The 19,339-nt window shown below is 39.2% G+C and overlaps 1 protein-coding gene across 5 annotated transcripts in view; it reads left to right on the top strand.

Moving 5' to 3' along the window:
- The window catches only part of rttn (rotatin), a 46,229-nt gene that overhangs the window by 1,929 nt on the left and 24,961 nt on the right, over window positions 1–19,339 (top strand). For all 5 annotated transcript variants that reach the window (XM_061667090.1, XM_061667089.1, XM_061667088.1 and 2 more), the window contains exons 6-24: window positions 79–193; window positions 2,543–2,705; window positions 5,163–5,325; window positions 5,443–5,627; window positions 7,969–8,084; window positions 9,212–9,367; window positions 9,441–9,653; window positions 10,780–10,892; window positions 10,975–11,101; window positions 11,318–11,443; window positions 12,840–12,956; window positions 13,519–13,658; window positions 14,210–14,381; window positions 16,069–16,168; window positions 17,265–17,350; window positions 17,804–17,921; window positions 18,771–18,867; window positions 18,948–19,013; window positions 19,101–19,289. In XM_061667090.1, coding sequence (XP_061523074.1) covers window positions 79–193; window positions 2,543–2,705; window positions 5,163–5,325; window positions 5,443–5,627; window positions 7,969–8,084; window positions 9,212–9,367; window positions 9,441–9,653; window positions 10,780–10,892; window positions 10,975–11,101; window positions 11,318–11,443; window positions 12,840–12,956; window positions 13,519–13,658; window positions 14,210–14,381; window positions 16,069–16,168; window positions 17,265–17,350; window positions 17,804–17,921; window positions 18,771–18,867; window positions 18,948–19,013; window positions 19,101–19,289 — 2,562 coding nt within the window. The remainder of the gene's footprint in view (window positions 1–78; window positions 194–2,542; window positions 2,706–5,162; window positions 5,326–5,442; window positions 5,628–7,968; window positions 8,085–9,211; window positions 9,368–9,440; window positions 9,654–10,779; window positions 10,893–10,974; window positions 11,102–11,317; window positions 11,444–12,839; window positions 12,957–13,518; window positions 13,659–14,209; window positions 14,382–16,068; window positions 16,169–17,264; window positions 17,351–17,803; window positions 17,922–18,770; window positions 18,868–18,947; window positions 19,014–19,100; window positions 19,290–19,339) is intronic.

Genomic DNA, 19,339 nt, shown 5'->3' with positions numbered 1-19,339 from the left:
ATAACTAATGCATTTTATTTACTGTACAAGACATTTTGATTATTGCTGACACTTTTGTCAAATTCACATCTGAAAAAGTTCTTTAAGGAGTAGCAACCCCAACTTGGTGCGGGCCACGTGTGAGCTACTATGCGATGTCATCATGCAGGACTTTCCTGCTGAGATCTTCCTGCAGAGGCCCAATATTGCAAAGGTTTGCACTCCTAAAACATGCTCTGGGTGAAACAAAAAGCACTGGCCCATTCTGAAAAATATACTCTGTAGTTACCTGCACATTCTTAATGAGATTTTGTACTGTACAAGAGCTTCGCCCAGCTCATGTTATTCAACATGGTACCCAAAATACGAGAAACACCTCTCTGTATGATGAAGCACAGTTCTATACTGTTTCAACTACAACCCCAATTCCAATGAAGTTGAGACGTTGTGTTAAACACAAATAAAAACAGAATACAATGATTTGCAAATCATGTTCGACCTATTTAATTGAATACACTACAGAGACAAGATTCAAACTGATAAAACTTGATTGTTTTTAGTAAATAATCATTAACTTGGACTGCAACACGTTCCAAAAAAGCTGGGACAGGGTCATGTTTACCACAGTGGTGCATCACCTTTTCTTTTAACAGCATTCAATTAAGGTTTGGGAACTGAGGACACTAATGGTTGAAGCTTTGTAGAGGAATTCTTTCCCATTCTTGTTTGATGTACAGCTTTAGCTGTTCAACAGTCCGGGGTCTCCGTTGTCGTGTGTTACGCTTCATAATGCGCCACACATTTTCAATGGTAGGCAGGTCTGGACTACAGGCAGGCCAGTCTAGTACCCGCACTCTTTTTACAACGAAGCCACACTGTTGTAACACGTGCAGAAAGTGGTTTGGCATTGTCTTGCTGAAATAAGCAAGGGCGTCCATGAAAAAGATGTTGCTTGGATGGCAGCATATGTTTCTCCAAAACCTGTATGTACCTTTCAGCATTAATGGTGCCTTCACAAATGTGTAAGTTACCCATGCCATTGCCACTAACACAGCCCCATAGCATCACAGATGCTGGCTTTTGAAGCCAGCATCTTTGCGTCCACGACAGTCCAGATGGGTCTTCTCCTCTTTGGCTCGGAGGACAAGACGTCCACAATTTCCAAAAACAATTTGAAATGTGGACTCGTCGGACCACAGAACACTTTTCCACTTTGCATCAGTCCATCTTAGATGAGCTCGGGCCCAGAGAAGCCAGCGGCGTTTCTGGGTATTGTTGGTAAATGGTTTTTGCTTTGCATAGTAGAGTTTCAAGTTGCACTTACGGATATAGCGCCGAACTGTATTTACTGACATTGGTTTTCTGAAGTGTTCCTGAGCCCATGTGGTGATATCCTTTACACATTGATGTCGGTTTTTGATGCAGTGCCGCTTGAGGGATCGAAGGTCACGGGGATTCAATGTTGGTTTTCGGCCTTGCCGCTTACATGCAGTGATTTCTCCAGATTCTCTGAACCTTTTGATGATGATATGGACAGTAGATGACAAAATCCCTAAATTCCTTGTTATTGTACATTGAGGAACATTGTCCTTAATGACTAATCTCACCGGACTATTGCGAGATTAGTCATTCGAACTGCTCTTAAATGCTAGAGGACTCTGCATCTTTTTGCACAATTGTCAAAAAACAACAACATTGTACCGGCATTACCAGATAATTAGCAACCCTTTATTGCTCAGTGACTGTTTTTGTCAATGTCTTTATGTCTCAATAGTGTTCTCTGTCAATTGACTGTGTGTTGTCGTACTAGAGCGGCTCCAACTACCGGAGACAAATTCCTTGTGTGTTTTTTTGGACATACTTGGCAAATAAAGATGATTCTGATTCTGATTCTTAAACTGTTCACGCGTGTTTTCTCACGCAGTTGTTCACAAAGAGGTGAACCTCGCCCCTTCTTTGCTTGTGAATGACTGAGCAATTCAGGGAAGATCCTTTTATACCAAATCATGGTACCCACCTGTTCCCAATTAGCCTGTTCACCTGTGGGATGTTCCAAATAGGTGTTTTTCTTTTTTGTCACCTGTCCCAGCTTCTTTGGGATGTGTTGCAGCCATAAATCAGTTTGAACATTAAATATCTTGTCTTTGTAGTGTATTCAATTAAATATATGTCGAACATGATTTGCAAATCATTGTATTCTGTTTGTATTTATGTTTAACACAACGTCCCAACTTAATTGGAATTGGGGTTGTACAATAATAAACCTACATTTTGAACAATACCAGTGCAGGTGAAGATTCATGCTTCAGTCTAATCATTACAAAGGACATTTTCTTTGTGTATTTATTTAGCTTCAATTTACTGGACTAAATTGCAGCGTCAATAAAACTTCAACTTAATTTGGTCTTTTTAAAGATTGAACTTTTCTGTCCATGTAAAAAATGTTTTTTAAAAACATTAGTAGAGTCACCATAAGAGTGCACACACCCATGTGTATTTCCATATATATCCTAAATCAGTCAAGTCATTATTGCCTTCTCTGATGAAGTCTTCCTGTCATCAGACTCTTCTGTCCCTTCTGAGGCTGAGGTCGGATAAAGGTAAGGCATGTTACCTGCACTTGCAGGCGCTCTCCTGTCTGAGGCAGCTTTGCACGGGCCTGAGGCAGAGGCTGCGCTTTCATCGAGATCCGAGTTTCCACTCTGCCAAGCAAGGAGGTGCTGCCAGTGAGTCAATGTGACAGCATTTTGCATCTTTTGCATACATTCAATTTTAATATTCAAGTTAAAGAAATATGGCAACTAGCTGAGATAATATATATAGGTGTGTAAATACAACCCCAATTCCTATGAAGTTGGGACCTTGTGTTAAACATAAATAAAAACAGAATCCAATTATTTGCAAATCATGTTAAACCTATATTTAATTGAATAAACTACAAAGACAAGATATTTAATGTTCAAACTGATAAACCTTATTGTTTTTAGCAAATAATCTCTTTTACTACAAAGCCACGCTGCTTTAACACGTGCAGAATGTGGTTTGATGAAATAAGCAGGGTGGCAATTCAGTCTAATCATTGCCACCTGTCCCAGCTTTTTTGGAACGAGTTGCAGCCATAAAAAGTTAATGATTATTTGCTAAAAACAAAGTTTATCAGTTTGAACATTAAATATCTTGTCTTTGTAGTGTATTCAATTAAATATAGGTTGAACATGATTTGCAAAATCATTGTATTCTGTTTTTATTTATGTTTAACACAATGTCCCAACTTCATTGGAATTGGGGTTGTGTGTGTATATATATATACACTTATATATACATATGCTTCACACACACACACACACACACACACAGTGTATATATGGGGATGTAACGATATCTATATCACATGGTTCCGTTTTATCACGGTATTAATCTCATGGTACGATAAATATTGCGATATCGTGAGAAAGCTCACGGTATTGCAGGAAGGTTCATGGTACGGGTGGAGCCAAGAGGCGAACGCAGAGAACCGAAAAAGCTCTTTTTCTTGCTGGCCGAGTCCTTCTCTTTGATAAGTTTCTGTCTAAAAAGACATCTTCAAATCATATGTCACCATGTACTTCTATCTCTGTCCATCCAATGTTTACATTCGTATGCAATACCTCCAAAACACTGTTATTACTGCAGCAGTAATCATGCTATGCTCACAATAGCGAAACTGTTCGTTGAGGTGTTGTCTGTTCACTAATTTAACAGTGTTTATTGTCATTTTTCAAAAAAATTATAACTTTACAAATTGGATACTGCCCACTAACAGTGATTTAAAAAAAAATATATATATATATATTTTTTATTTTTTTTTGCTTGAGTCCCAAAATTCAATTAGTCAGAAATGCAGGAACACATGGGAATCCTTAGTTACTTTTCCTCCTCTTGGTGATATTGTAAAATGATTTATTTTTCTGAGCAGCCTCAGTCTGTAATATGCTTTCATTTGAAATGTGGACATTTCATTTGAAGAGAGGGAATTATGTTAGATGATTTATTTTTGCATTGATGTTGGTTGTTGTATTTGTATGGAGTGGACATATTTTATTATTTCATTTTTGGGACTAATGGGATGGCTTGGCGGACAGATATGTTGTAATGGGTGTCGGAATCGTTATTCTCTCTTCGTGTGAGGGTCATTCACCGACAACTTTCGACGTTACAAAGACTCACTAGCCCACCACTAAAAAGTGATACTGTTACAATATGCTTTGCTGGAGGATATACAATATAGATACAGTATATATAAATACACGCACACACACACTTCTGCCTTTCATGCAGACAGCGCGAGTTTGATTCCCGGTCAGTACCCGAATATGCAGCACTGCCGGTCCAAGGCCCGGATAACAATGGGTTGGTTGCGTTCGAATGGGGATCCAGTGTAAAAACTGTACCATAGAAATTATGTGAGGGACTTACTGTGGCGATCCCTGACGGGACAAGCTGAAAGTCACTTTATTTATTATTAGAATTTAATAACTCTTACTGCTGTGGGTGTCATGGCATTAGTGCATCGTTACTGTTATTTCCGAACCAGTGAGTGTTGAGGATGTCTTAAATGAGCTCCATTTATTGAAAAAAGACTTTGCAATACAATCTTATCTTCAAACTTTTATTAAGTTTTTGCAGGATAATGTGAATACTGTATCCTTTATTTAGTTGCCATACAGGTTTATTTACTCGACTGCAGAGAGTGCCAGGCGTTATTTGGGAGGAGGCATTTTTTGCTACGGATTTATTTTTATGACAGCACATTTATTTTTGTCTCCTGTCTTTTACAATGTTCAAATGTTAAGCAGCTTAGTCATTAATGTTCTTTCTCTTAAAAACCACCATGGCTGCTGTCCGTGTGGTACTGATTTGGCCATGACGTCTACCGCAGCATATGGGGGTGTCATTTTTCCTTATAAAGAAAAAGGGAGGTGGCTATTTAAGGTGCAATGTTCATTTATTTATAGTGAACAGAGCCACCAGTGATGAATTGAAGCACGGCATTTATTAGAGTGAATCCCACCATTGTAGGATGTACAGTACTCCACTCAGCATTTAACTAATTAAATCAGAACCTGCAACTAAACAGTTTATCTTTATAAAAAAAGCTAGAATAGGTTGTTAGAAATGTGTTTTTCTTTGCTTTGTCTGTTTAGATACTGTGTCCCAGGATTCCTCCTACTCCCAGGAAGCACAGACGACCCAGCGTTCGCAGGCTTCTTCCCCAGCAGTGGAGTGCTCTCCTCGGCCATCTGTGGTTGGTGGAACAGGTCAGAGAGTGAGGGGTGATGGCCAAGATGGAGATGCAGGTTCCAACAGGTGTGCATCTAAATATCCATTTGTGTGTTTGCTGTCATGATCTACTAATATCTCATAGGTCCGTCTTATACTTGAGTAACTCATGTTTCTTTCCCATCCGTCTCTTGCCCCATACAGTGGCAGCTCACACAGAAGTGCAGTTTCAGCGCATACAGCCAGACAGACGCCTCCTGCAGATGTGGGCCGCTTGTTGCTGCCTGACCTGGATGTGGAAGATGACCCAGAGATGGGGTTGCGGCAGCTCACTTTAGCTCAATTTACTGTTGCGACCCTGGAGCATGTCATACCGCTGCTTAAGACCGGTAAGGGTTTGTGCTCCACTAACACACGCACTTCTCACTATCCAAATAAAGACCTCTTTCCCAAATTGCGATAAATGCCATAATAGCTTAATTGAGCTTACCATGCCTTTTAAATGTGTACAGACTCTATTATCTGCTGTGTCCGTGTTTTGTGTCAAACCGCAATTTACCCATTTTTTTTTAATGTGCTGCAACCTGCAGTTCCATTCCAAATTGCTATAGTGCCATGCAGGGGCATGCAGAGACATTTGGAGGGGCAAATGCTCAAAGGTAAAAAGGGGGAACATCGAACAATAGTTTGAAACACCTTAAAGAAACATACTTTGGGGCATAACATTGCTTCTCTGAATTGAATTACTTTTCAATCCAATTTCTTTTTACAGTGTAATGTGAAATACTGAACATTGACAGTAAAGCATAAGTGGCCAGATAATTAAATAGCCAATGGCAACACTGAACACAAAAATTCAGTAAAATAATTCTTGCCAGAACACATATTCCACACAAAATGGAAAGGACGTGAAAAAGGTTTTGACCTTTTTTTTTTTTTTTTTTTTTTTAAATATATATCAAAAAGTCCAAATCCTTTTGATTTTCAGTCAAATGAGAACACTTTCTGATTTTCTTAGTCCTTTAAGAAAACAAATGATCTTTTTGTTCTAAGAAAAACAGAACATTCATAGAGCTCAGATGAATTAGGCAAAAAGGTTGCTCACTTTTTCTATCTTCTGACATTTTCTTTTTAAATCAAACACTAACCCAGACTTAAGAGTGCTGTGGCCCATTTTGAAATCCTCTTGAGTCCCACTAAAACTTAAGTCACTTTGATCAACACATGAGACTAGGCTCAGTAATTCCCAAATACTCGATATGGTTTTCATAATCATCTTCCATAAATATGTGCAAAGCAGTAAGCACAAATTCTGAGCATAAACTAAGGAGTGGCTTTGTTTCTTGTGTTAAATTAGCTACAAGCAAGCAAGCTACCATACTGTAGGTAACAATTACTTTCTAAGCATCACAGCTCTGATTTTACTGCTTATAACGTGACTGGCATGTTTTTATTTATAAAGCAATTCTTAATCTGCTTCCCTCTTACCTATGTCATTAAATTAGGCTGAGAAATGTTGAGACTTGCCGTCTTTTTTCTGTTACTCATTCACGAGACCTTTTTTTGCTGTCTTTTCCTAAAGTATGACTTGAAATGGGAAAAATGAGTTTTAGATATACGGCTCCTGCAGCATGGAACCTGTTGCAGGAAGAGTTGGGCCTAAGGGAGGCAGGTCTCTTTAAATCTTTTTAAAAGTCATTTGAAGGGATTGGATGATGATGCAACAGGTTGTAAATGCTTTGATAGTTGATTGTTTTGAGATTTCACTAGATATAGTGATGTACCTTTAATTGTTGTTGTGGACCAGGACACTTTTCTAAAGGAGATTTTTAATCTCAGTGAGGCTTTCCTGGTTAAACAATTTAAAATAAATCAAATAAAATTGTTGAACCACATTATGCAAAAAAACTGATAATCAAACATGATGAAATGTACAGTAAATGCAAAGTGTAACTAACCATGAGTGTAACCTTTTCAAAATCTCAGACAAACTAATAGATTGGACCACAAGGTAGCACTTTGAGGTCATATTTCACAAAATATGTTATGTTTGGAAATACGGCAGAATGCCACATGATGAGAGAGAGCCAATCACAAGTGTTGGTTTTGGGAGGAAGCGATTATGGGAAAAACAAATCTGAGCTTTTGCAGCTATTTTTCAAATGTAACTGAAATTGTAATCATGGAAATTTCCAAAAGCAACGAATTTAATTACACATTTTCTCCTAGTAATGTAATTGCAATCTAGTGTAGATTACAATTAAATACATTTTGTAATTAAATTATGCAATCTCGTTACATGTATTTAGTTACTCCCCACCATTGGTGAGGAGTGCGGTTCTCGATTCCTTTTGCTATACAGGTGTAGTATATAAAAAATGTCTATACTCCTAATGCATTGCATTTTATGGTTTGGTGAAATCAGTAAATTGTTGATATTGCAGCAAAATTTCTGGATTTAGTGTTATGAATGAAAAAAAAAACCTGTTCTCATAATCAAAAAGTAGGTGACAATTTGTAGGCTTTTTCAGTTGGTGAACATGTTAAGGCTTAGACAATGAATAGTTTTAAAATGATAGAATTAATGTTTATAAAATGTGCAGTTCTGGGTAAATAAATACTGTAACATCAAAACTGATTTACAGCATTTTGAAAAAGAGCTCTTCAAATAATCCACCAGTAACTTGTCAAGAAATCTCTGTATCCTTCTCATCCTTTTGTATTTCTCAGATGGTTCGCACGTGTTCTGTCGTGTTCTGGAGCTGCTGTTTGACACTGTCCTCCTGCTCGGGGAAAGCATTTGTGAACTGGTCTGGGACGATCGCAGCCTGGTGGGGATGGAGCTGGCAAGTCAAAACACATCTTGTGACAGCCTCTTATACAGATGAATGGATGAGCTTCACTAGATGGGGGAGGGGCAGGTGTACTGGGTTTTGCCTCCAGGCAATTTGCCACAAACACACAAGCATACGCTACTCAGGAGTCAATGTGGATTTGATGCGTATGATTAAGCAGAATGAATTTCAGAATGTGACTAACATTCATTTTACGACATACATGCTGTGAGTTAAAGGATTTTAGTTGCCGTTTTAGCTTTACACAGTGTACACACTGTCGATAAAATAGGTATTTTCCATTTGGATGCAGTCACAGAGACGTACACATTTTTGAAACCGAGACAAGCAGGAGGTTATAGAATGTGTATGTCGATATATATAAAATACAAAATAGAAATAAATAATATAGTTACAGTATTTGTTTGGCCCTTTGATTGACTGGTGACCAATCCGGGGTGTAGTGCGCCTGCCCAATGTCAGCTGTCATAGGTTCCAGCTCCTTGTCACCCTGAAAAAGACAAGTAGTATCGAAAATGGATGGATGGGTCTATTTAAAAAAAAATATATATCATTATTGTTTTTAAAACAATAAAAGCTATATTATACGGACTGTTGTTGTTGTTTTTTTTTTGCCAGAGAACCATCTTTTCATCCTCAGTTAAAGATTATATTCCTCTGCTTGTTGGTTCATACTGTACACTGTCAAGAAGGGGAGCCCTCAGGCCCTCTGCTGTTTAATACATGCCATTCAACGTCTTGTGGTCTGTTTTGTCATATTTATATGGAGCGCAGTTTTGTGTAGCAGACCTTGAGTTTTTTTTTGTCCTATGGGGACGCACTTGTCTGAGCCAACCAACCAAACAATAAATAGGACACTTACTGCCCCCTACTGGTATTAATCAATCACCGTTCCTCATGGAACAAAGTGGCTGAGAATAGATTGCTCCAGTTTCTTCATTGTCTGATGGATGCATCTGTATTTTGTCCAAAAATAACATTCAAATCCTCCTTTACATTCAATTTCTTATGTCTGCAACGAACAAGTATTTTCCTTGGCTGTCTGCCACTATCTTTGGCTTGTGTGTGAAGTGAAGATTCATGTGATGGAACAACATTCTTGCCTGTGTGTATTTTAGAAGGAGAAGCTGCAAACATGCATGGACTTACTAGCAGATGTACTGAGTTACCACCAGAACAATAGCAGTGGTCCTCAGGTTCACCACAGAGTTGCATACACAGGCTCGGCTGTATTCATCATTAAATTCCTGCAGACCATACTTCCTCTTGAAAAGGTGTGTGTAGTACCAACTTAACTATGTAAATAGTTAGTTTATTAATATTAATACACAATGCTTTATCTCGCAGGCTAGTGGGAATGTCCCAGAGAATGCAGTAACAGCTATTTTTCACATGTGCCTGGACAAGTCATTTGGAATGGCACTACACAGCATACAAGAAACTGCAGTGGCCTACTTGGAGCAGTTGAACTCTGACAGCCATGAGCTGTACAGGAGGGTGACCCGAACTGCTTTGTGGTTGGAATCCACTTGCTGCTTCCTCAAGGAGGCAAAGGCTGAGGTATGATGTGCATGTCACATTAAAACACGGTAAAATGAACTCACTTATACATTGAATGGGCTTATACAGTGGCACCAGTTGTTTGTTTTTGTGTGCCCTGCGATTGGCTGGCAACCAGTTCAGGGTGTACCCCGCCTGCTGCCCGAAGATAGCTGGGATAGGAATCTCCAGCACTCCCGCGATAAGTGGCTCAGAAAATGGATGGATGGATGGATGGGTTCCACTGTGTTGGGGAAACCCTATCATTAAACAGAGTGAAAACAGAAAAGGGGAATTAAACAGAGTGAATTCCCCTTTTCTGTTCTCCTTTCTATGAAAACCTTTTACAAGATTTTGGAATGTAGGAATTATTGTTCATTTATCCAGAAGAACCTTTGTAAGGTCACTGAGCCTATTCTGCCGAACCAAACACATCCAAACATGCCTTTCAAAGACCTCGCTTTGAGCATTGCCAGCAAATATTTGTCCAAAGTACATTACATACAACATGTATGCTAAAGAATAAAGATTTGGAGAGAAAGGTCTAGGCCACAGGTGTCAAGCTCATGGCCTGGGGCCAGATCTGGCCCATCACATAATTTTATGTGGCCCGTGAAAGCAAATCAAGTGTGTCAACTTTCATGATTCTTGCTAAAATCCATACTAAAATTTCTAATTTTCGTATGTAATAAATGCATCTTTTTGTTACCGAACTGCTTTTTATAGTAACTTCAACAATAGTTAAACTATTATCCTTGACGTCTAATTTCAAAATTACTGATCCATCAACCTTTTGTGTATATGTAATAATATAATGAGGCAGTTGAACATTTAACATCTAACACGGCCCTCTGAGGGAAACCGTAACTACAATGTGGCCAATGACAAAAATGAGTTTAACACCCGCCCACTGTGATTGGCTGGAGACCAGTTCAGAGTGTCCCGCGTCTCTCGCCCAAAGTCTGGTGTGGTAGGCTCTATCTCACCCGCAGCCCTAGTGAGGATTAGCGGGCCATAAAAAGGCTATATGAAAGGTCTAGCCCAATCACTTATTGACCAGTTAATTAATTTAGAGGTGTGTCCCAACATTTTAGCCCATTTAGTGTGCAAGTCACTGATTCAAACTGACACATATTTCTTCATTAAGGGAGAGAAGAACTGGCCGGATCTACTGGAGCTGGCAGAGCAGGCAATAGAAGGCCTTCCATTTCATGAACACTTACCGGTCATCAAGGAATGTGTTCATTTCTGCTCCTACTTGTGAGTGAGAGATGATTACTTGAATCACCACACGTGCTTCATCACATCAATCGTCTTTTCAACTGTTGTGCCTTGCGATCAGGTGGAAGTTTGATCAGCCCAGTCCGGTCCTCCAGTTGGAGAGTCAGAAAGTCCTCCTCAAGCTGCTGTCACATCCATTGCTGCCTGTCAAGATAGAAACCTACACGTGCACATTAACTGTGGTCAAGGTCAGCGCATGGTGTCTTATCAGACAGACAGTCAGTGTTTAAATGAGAGTTCATGGCTAAAACAACAACCAAGGGCCGGCACTCATGGATGAACTGCAGTTACTGTCGTGCGGCAGAAGTTAACTCTGGCTTTCACTGATACATAAAAACATGCTTTGTTTAGTGTTTTTAAAAATAAAGTTGCAACGGTATGTCGTTTATGTACACTACCTAAAGGAATGCCTTGGCATCCAGAATGTGTCGAGACAAGAATCAGGACTCTGCGGCGGAGTCAACTTCCTCCTACACCACAAGGTGCTCTATGAAATAAGCGCCTTTGGCCTCCAGGATTCTGCAGAAAAGGTGTGCAAACATTTCTGTCTGTCTTTTGAATGTAATCTGTTATACAGTATATGCCTGCAGGAACTCATTTTAAGGCCAAAAGGGGTCAGTAGCTGGACTTATTTCCTCAACATTCACAATTTCACAGTGCACATCTATGTATCGATGCAAGAAGCCTACTGGTCAGGAATAATTACATTCCCTTTCAGAGTTCTACAGTCACAATTTTCATCTGATGGATATTGTATGAAATTAAAGCAAGAATAGTATTCATTTTGAAAGCTATTCAAATGAACATGGCTGAGGTAGCTGAGCTCTCTCTCTCACTGTCTTTAATTGTACCACATTCAAATTAGGACAATTTTCAGCTGATTCTCTCCAACATTTCAGAAACTATCGTACAATTTCAATGCAAGAATGTTGATTTTGAACAATATCGATATGACTGAGGTAACTGCAGGCAAAAGTCATATCGGCGTGTTCCTTTTCTCAGCTCTGCTAGTCACAATTTTCAACTGATCTTCAATCAAATTTTCAGGGATTTTTATTTGTTTATTTTTTTTAACTTACGTCAAATCAAAAATTATTTTGAATAGTATCCAAATGATTGTGGCTAAGGAAACTTTGGCCAAAAATCACATCAGCACATTCCTTTTCTGAGCTCTGACAATTTCCAACTTGTCTTATTTTGAATTTTATGTCTTATTTTTTTTACTTAATAAATGAAATGACCATTTAAAAAGAGCATTTTAAGTTCACTTGGGTTATATTTGTCTGATATTTATCGTATCGTATTGTTTGATGATCTTAAAGATTGGTGGGGAAACTGCAAAAATATAAGAATTTGAGAATTTAGCAATACCTTTTCACAGAACTATATATTGTTTTTGAAAGTTTGTTTGAAGCAATTTATCTGTGTTCAATTGAGTGCATTACATTACATTTCACGTGTTTTAAAACGTGCTGTATGTTTTATTCTAAGTAAGAGCCATTTGAGTGAACATTAACAGTTAAGTTGTGAGCCTACTAGCTGAACGGTGACCTTGAATATTACTTAACTCTGGAGAAAGTCTAATTATCTGTTGTAACACCCCACTGTGTCCCCTTAAAATGTTAATTCTAGCAATTTTAAGGATCCTGAGGCAAGGTCATTCATGCAAAATGACTCTGACCAGGCATCCATTTTTAGAGATGTTAGTTTAGGTCATGGTTGTGAGCGGTAATAGTAATTAAACAAAAGGCCCGCGCAGCAGTTATGTGCATCACGGGCCTTGTAAAGCTCGCCAACATAATATTAAGGCTGTTCAACTGCCAGTATCACATAGTGTTAGACATTTAAAACTCTGTCACTTGCATTACCTGCTGTCTTTATCCATAGTGCTAAATGTCAATCCACCACTTAACCTGTGATGTACAGGTGAATGTCGCTGCCAAGGATATCCTGCTATTCCTGCTCAAGGGACGATTGATGATGACAACATCAACCTGGGACAGATTCATTGCAGGACTTTCCCGGGTCATCGCCATATTACAGGTGTTGTTCTCTTGGAAAATTGTATAAGTACTGCACACCACACAAAGCACTGGAATGTTCAGGATTTATTATCTGATATTAATGGGGAGAGGGGCCTGGGGGGTTGGATGTTCCCCCGTAATGAAAGTAACTGTGATCCAAAGTGCAAATGTAGCATTTGTGGACCAACAAAGGCTGTTTATTGAGCTGCCAGAGAGCAATGTTTAGTTATTGTGTCATTTACATAGTCCTGTTTTTTTGTTTGTTTACTTTGTGTGCGTGTGTGTGTGTGCGTGTGCGTGGGGAGGAGTGTTGTTATTAATTGTTCCATTTCAGGCAACCGAAAGCCTAAAATCCTTCATAAATATACATGAAACTGACGAGGCTGTCGAGCATGATTTAATTCAAGGGGGGCATTCAGAAATGTGTCCAACCTGTCAACAAGCGACAAAATGAAAACCACCCGTAATCAAAGTGATGCATATTTTACTTACTCTTGTGCTTCTTATCAGGAATTCCCCATTGTTCACTTCGTTGTCTGCCAAAACAGCTTGAAAATGTGTGTCTGTTGTGTGTGAGGCAGGGTTATGCCAGCACTGAGGAGTCATTGGGAAGTTGTGTCCTGCTACTAAGTGACATGTCGGAGGTGGCGAGAGACGACACCTTTCCGAGCACAACAAAGTTAAAAGCAGCTCTCAGACTTCTTTTCACCAGACAGCCCACGTGAGTCAACATTTCTAATGATGTCTCCCTGTGTGTGTCTGTGTGTGCGTCATTTTCCTGTGTGTGTGTTTTTGTACACTAATGACATGGTTCTTCTGTTCCTTGGCTTGTCCCTGTTATTTTTTTAATTATTTTTTTTGGTTAGCAAACCAGAGAAGCTCTTGAGACTTTTTGTGATCGACATATTATTACAGTCTGTTGCTGTCGGCCGATCGGCTCATCAAGTCATCTAAATGCTTTGCGAGGCCTGTGTAAAACAGCTACTCGGTCCCAGTCTATGAATATTGATGGCAATGGAAATTCACAGCCGGCCAGTCAATGAGCTCCGGTGAATTTTCAACACATAACAGATTTGTCTGCTCTGCTTGACGCTTTTGTTAGTGATTATGTGAGGAGTATTATGCTTCTGAATTGGCTTGTGTACCGCCATAATGAAGATGAAAAAGCTTTTTTCCTGACAACACTAAAGTTGATTAATGTGGTCATGCTGAGAGAAGGTGATTCCTTTCTTGGGTGTGTTTTCAATTAAGTGTTCTGTTAATTGTAAACAGGGTGAGAATAGCAGCAGTTCAACACATCATGGCCCACCTAACTGGAGCAGACGATGCTAAAATAACCAGACCACAGCTGGACCAGTCAGTGACCTCCTCGCTTCCCAATCTCTATTGCATCAGACATCTGGTGGACGTCACTCTTGACACCAAAACCAAGTCCGTTTTGAAGGTATAAATAGACAGTACTCACTCACAAAAAGTTGGGGATATACAGCTTTTGGGTGAAATTTCAGGATGAATCTAAAATGATATATAAACATTACAGGCGAACTTTGACCTTTTCTAAACTTTTGAATGCACATGTCCAACTATTTAGTGTTTCAGTACTTTTTGTACAACCAGCTGTTTTTAACAAGGAGGTGAATCACAAAATTTACAACCAGTGATTTTTCTTTTCATTCCCCCCCCCCCCCCCCCCAAGAATATCCACTTTTATACCTTTCTATGACTCAGATCTTCGTTTCTCTGTTTGCAATCTGCTGATAACACTTGTCACTCTAAACTCATGCTAAACTTAGTAACCACTTCCCTCTGCGAACATCCTGTTTGAAGCCTCACAATGGCGAGGTCCTGTTGATCAATTGTTTGGTGTCCTGACCTCTTGGTCTCATGATGTCAAAAGGTGAACTGCAAACACCTGTTGTGAATTTAGTTGTTCAGCTCCTTGTTAGAAAACAGTTAGTTATTCAGCAAGTACTGAATCACTCAACACCTGGAGGTGTGCATTCAAAGGTTTAGAGAAGGTGACATGAAGTTCACCTGGTACAGGTTATAGTGCATTTTAGGGTCATCGTAAAATTTCACTCTTCCATTTTGTGACTACTGTGCATACCCTGAAAGTGCATCATTATTGATCAACTCTTTCATACAAGTAACAACGCAGGAGAAATAGCAGCAATATGGCTGAAATTATTTATATCCCTGACAATTTACACTTTGTAGAAGATTGGATATACACATAATGATAAATTATATAAATAATTTTGGATGTGGAATGTTTTCATCAAATTAAATGAAAAGCGGGTGACTGGTTAGCACACCTGCCTCACAGTTCCGAGGACCCGGGTTAAAATCCGGCTTCGCCTGTGTGATGTTTGCATCTTCTCCCTATGCCTGCGTGGGTACTCCTGTTTCCTCCCCCATCCCAAAAACATTCATCGTAGGTTAATTGAAGACTCTAAATTGCCCGTGAGTAGGAATGGTTGTTTGTTTCCATGTGCCCTGCGATTGGCTGGCGACCAGTTCAGGGTGTACGCCGCCGCTTGCCCAAAGATGGCTGGGATAGGCTCCAGCACGCCCGCGACCCTAGTGACGATAAGCGGTGCGGAAAATGGATGGATGGATTAAATGAAAAATTATAATATTAATACTTAATATATTTATTTTCAGTATTGCTTAACACAGTGTCATTTGCCGTTTTCCCCATGTAATTTCCAACTAAATGTTACCCATTCGCCATTTTTAACCCTAGATTTGGCCAGAATACACTGACTCCTGAAAGTGAACAGAGTGCGTTTCCCCGGTTTAGCAAAGTTGGCATCAGTTTGCGTTAACATGTCGGCACACTCTTATTACTCCACAAATCAATCGGCTGAACATTTTTATTTATTTTTATTTTTTTCAACACATCTTAGCTTTGAACCTCTCCCTCAATTGGACATAGCTGGTAGTATTCAAAGCATTCTTGCAGTGCCCACAATATTATGGAAAAATGTACTGAAAAAGAAAAAAAGAAAAGAAACAGTTGTCTTTAGTGTTAATTTTCTTCATGATTGATTAAGAAGTGTTTTCAGTGCCAATCCTCACGGGCTCACTTTAAAGTTGTGGCGTTTACCTGTATGTTTGATGTTGATTAGGTGGAGGCGGTGGAGAAGCTCTTTTGCATGTTGTCCTCGGACACTGTTGACGTGGCTCTGAGAAGATCTGCTGCCGAGCAGCTGTGTGTGGTTCTGCAGGGTGAGCTTTCTCTAAAAACCTCTTTACGCTTCTCTTCTGTAATTCTTATAAACTCTTCAAGGATCACCTTTTAGTTTACATCGGCGTTTCCTACCATATGCCTGAGTGCTGTCAAACCAAAGCATTTGTTTCTCCAGAAAAACTGCTGACTGGTTACTTTCTGGGCCCCTGCTTACTTTACTTCTCTGCTTCCTAAATTGGTTTCACAACACACTCTGTCTCGCTCTCATCACTCCGTTGAAGTTACAAAAAGTGCAGCAGAGTGCAGTTCCAATCAATTACGAGGCGATCTGACTGCAACACAACTGATTTTTCTTTTGTGGCACAATTTTGTTGAACTGATGCGGTTTGTCTTATTGTATGAACAAAGACACAGAACATTTATGGATTTCACTTAAGCAGGTTGGCGGAATCTAATTTTGAACCTGTTTCAGGTGAGAAACTATCCATCTATTTGTTAATAGTCATTTTAAACTTGCCAAGGAATAGCCAGTCGTGATAAAATATAAACATGGCATCACATATTGAAAACATTTGACAAAACATATGCTTTTAAATTTACGGATGTACTTCCACCACCCAGAAGTTAATAAAAATAATCAATTATTTAATTTACAATTCTGTCCATTATGTGGATTTGATTACCCACATTTTCAAGAACTTGAGCCAAATAGAGTACACTAGTTAGCTACTGTTGAGTCAATTTGAACCACAGGAGTTTACTGTCTAAAGAAGTGGAGCATGCCTCAGTAAAAAAACAAAAACAAAACAAAACACACTTCTCCATTGTCGGAGGGAATTTGTCCTCATTTGTAGTTTGAAAAAACTGTAATTGGTCTTCTTTTTTAGTGTTAATTCTCTTTATTACAAAATCTTTATGTTGTAGATGTTCAAACCCAACAGAACAGAAGACCAGATATAAAGTAGCTTGTTCTGAGTTTTGTTTGGAATTGTATGCGTGATGCATGACGTAATTAAAAAACACGACAAGTTGAGATGGTATTACAGCGTTTCCACTACAGTTTTGTTTTTGAAGTTTGTGCATATGTTTATGGCCTATATATATATATATATTTGTTCTCTTCCTTCTCTGTAGACACAACAATGCATCCAGTTCTGAAGAATCTTGGAATAACCGACAGAGTCATTTCTTTCCTTATCGACAGTGTCAATGGTAACAAGGTAAAATCACACCTGTTTTGACAAAACAGTAAATCATCGAACACTGTAGTGATTCAAGCCAAATGGAAGGAATCCTGGGTGGGTGTGTGCAGTCAACAATAACTTCCTCTGTATGACCTCGTTGATGCGCACATGTAAGTTCACTTGTTGCCAGTGGATGTTAACATGATCCACTGAGGCATGGATGATAGAAGGATGAAATGGCCTGTATTAACACTGTCAGACAGGCCCCGGTTGGGTGTGTTTTTAGCCCTCCAGGCCATGAATCAGATGCTGCGTTTGACTACATCGAAGTAGACACAGAATGAGCTGTCTGCAGGTGCTATTTGTCCCATCGCGTCACTGGAGTGCCAGTTAAAGAGTTCACTTGCACAGTGTGTGGGAGGCTACTGCTATTTTTTCCCCCTGACAATTAAATACCAAATGTAACTTATTCGTTGTCCTTCTGCACAGAGCTTGGACTGCATGCTGGAGCCGTGTGTGTGTATCCTGAGAAAACTGGTGTATGCTGATCCATCTCTGAGGAACAGCCTGGCGCAGCGCAACCTCCTGCTCATCACTCTGCTCCGAGGTGCATTATTTAAGAAAGACATCTCATTAAGAAATAAATTTGCTAATCTGTACAGCGTATGTGGTGTAGCTCACAGGCACGCTTGGGTACAAAAATACAACAAAGCTCTCCGTAGATGCAAACATTTGAACCATAGTGTGGCATACCCAGTACTCACTGGACACTTATTTAGGAAAAAAAGTTCCCTATTTCAACTTTTTTTAAATTATAATTTGGATCTTGCTTATTATTTCTCGTATAAGTTTGTTACTCTCATAATGTTATTATATTGCGTATGTGTATCTAATAGTGTATCCATTGGATTCAGCTACTTTAAATGTAATGTTATAATTACATATTTTAAGTTATGCACATTTTTAATGTGATTGTATGGCGTTGAAAATGCAGTTTCATTTGAACTGAAATTCAGTTTAGTTCAACTACTTTTATGGTACAGAGAGTGGTGCATCTCAATAAATAATATAGTAGAAAAGGGGTTTATTTCATTACTGTAGTTAGATTCAAAAAGGAAAACTTAGGAATACATTTACTGGTAGATCCACTATACACTGAGTGAAAATATTATTATTATTATTTATAATTTTGATGGTTATAGCTTATAGCTAATGAATACCCAAAATGTACTTTCTCAAAAAAGATTTTTAGTATAGAAATTAAATAGGAATTGGCCTTCTGAAAAGTGTGTTCATTCATAAGCAGTTGATACTTGGTCCTCCTTTGGGATGAATTATAGAGAAATGAAGGCAATCAGCTTTTCTATGATATTTCCTTCGTTTATTGCGCTGCATCTGTGTATTGTGCATATATGGTGCATACTAAATTGGATTCCGTGCTCTGTCTTCAATATAGCATCCCTAATCATGAAGGCAAACAACAACAACAGGGGTGAGGCTGCCATCCTAATGAGTTTGCTGCTCTTTGATGAAATAAGCAGCACGGTAATATGGTGAGTTAACATCTGCTATCACATGCCTCCATTCAGAACTTGGGCGTTACATCTTACAGTAATTTACTTTGGCATATCAGGTCTGACAAATCACTGAACGATGGCACTCTCCCGACATTCTCACTTCCACTGTCAGTAGTTCGCAGGTAAACTTTGAGACCGCTGTCATCCAGCTTTATTTGGTTGTCCATAACTGTTTCTGTTTCACTTAAGTGTCTCTTTTACCCATTAAGATACAACATGCCATTCCGAGCTGTCAGTCATCATGCTGTCAGCCCATACTGTTGTGTCCTGATGGCCACCTCAGATCTACTGGTCTTAGCCCCTGCTCGTCAAGCCCTGCAGGTGGCCTGGAACGTTGCATGGCACAGTGGTATAGACAACCTGCTTGAGGATCTCAATGGCTCGACCAGCAACGCTGAGTAATACAGTAACCTCCTGTGAAAAATTGTACTAAAATGTGTTTTCAAAG

Source organism: Phycodurus eques, chromosome 21 (genome assembly GCF_024500275.1).
Source record: "Phycodurus eques isolate BA_2022a chromosome 21, UOR_Pequ_1.1, whole genome shotgun sequence".
Lineage (NCBI taxonomy): Eukaryota > Metazoa > Chordata > Actinopteri > Syngnathiformes > Syngnathidae > Phycodurus > Phycodurus eques.
This window is presented reverse-complemented; position numbering and strand designations above follow the sequence as displayed.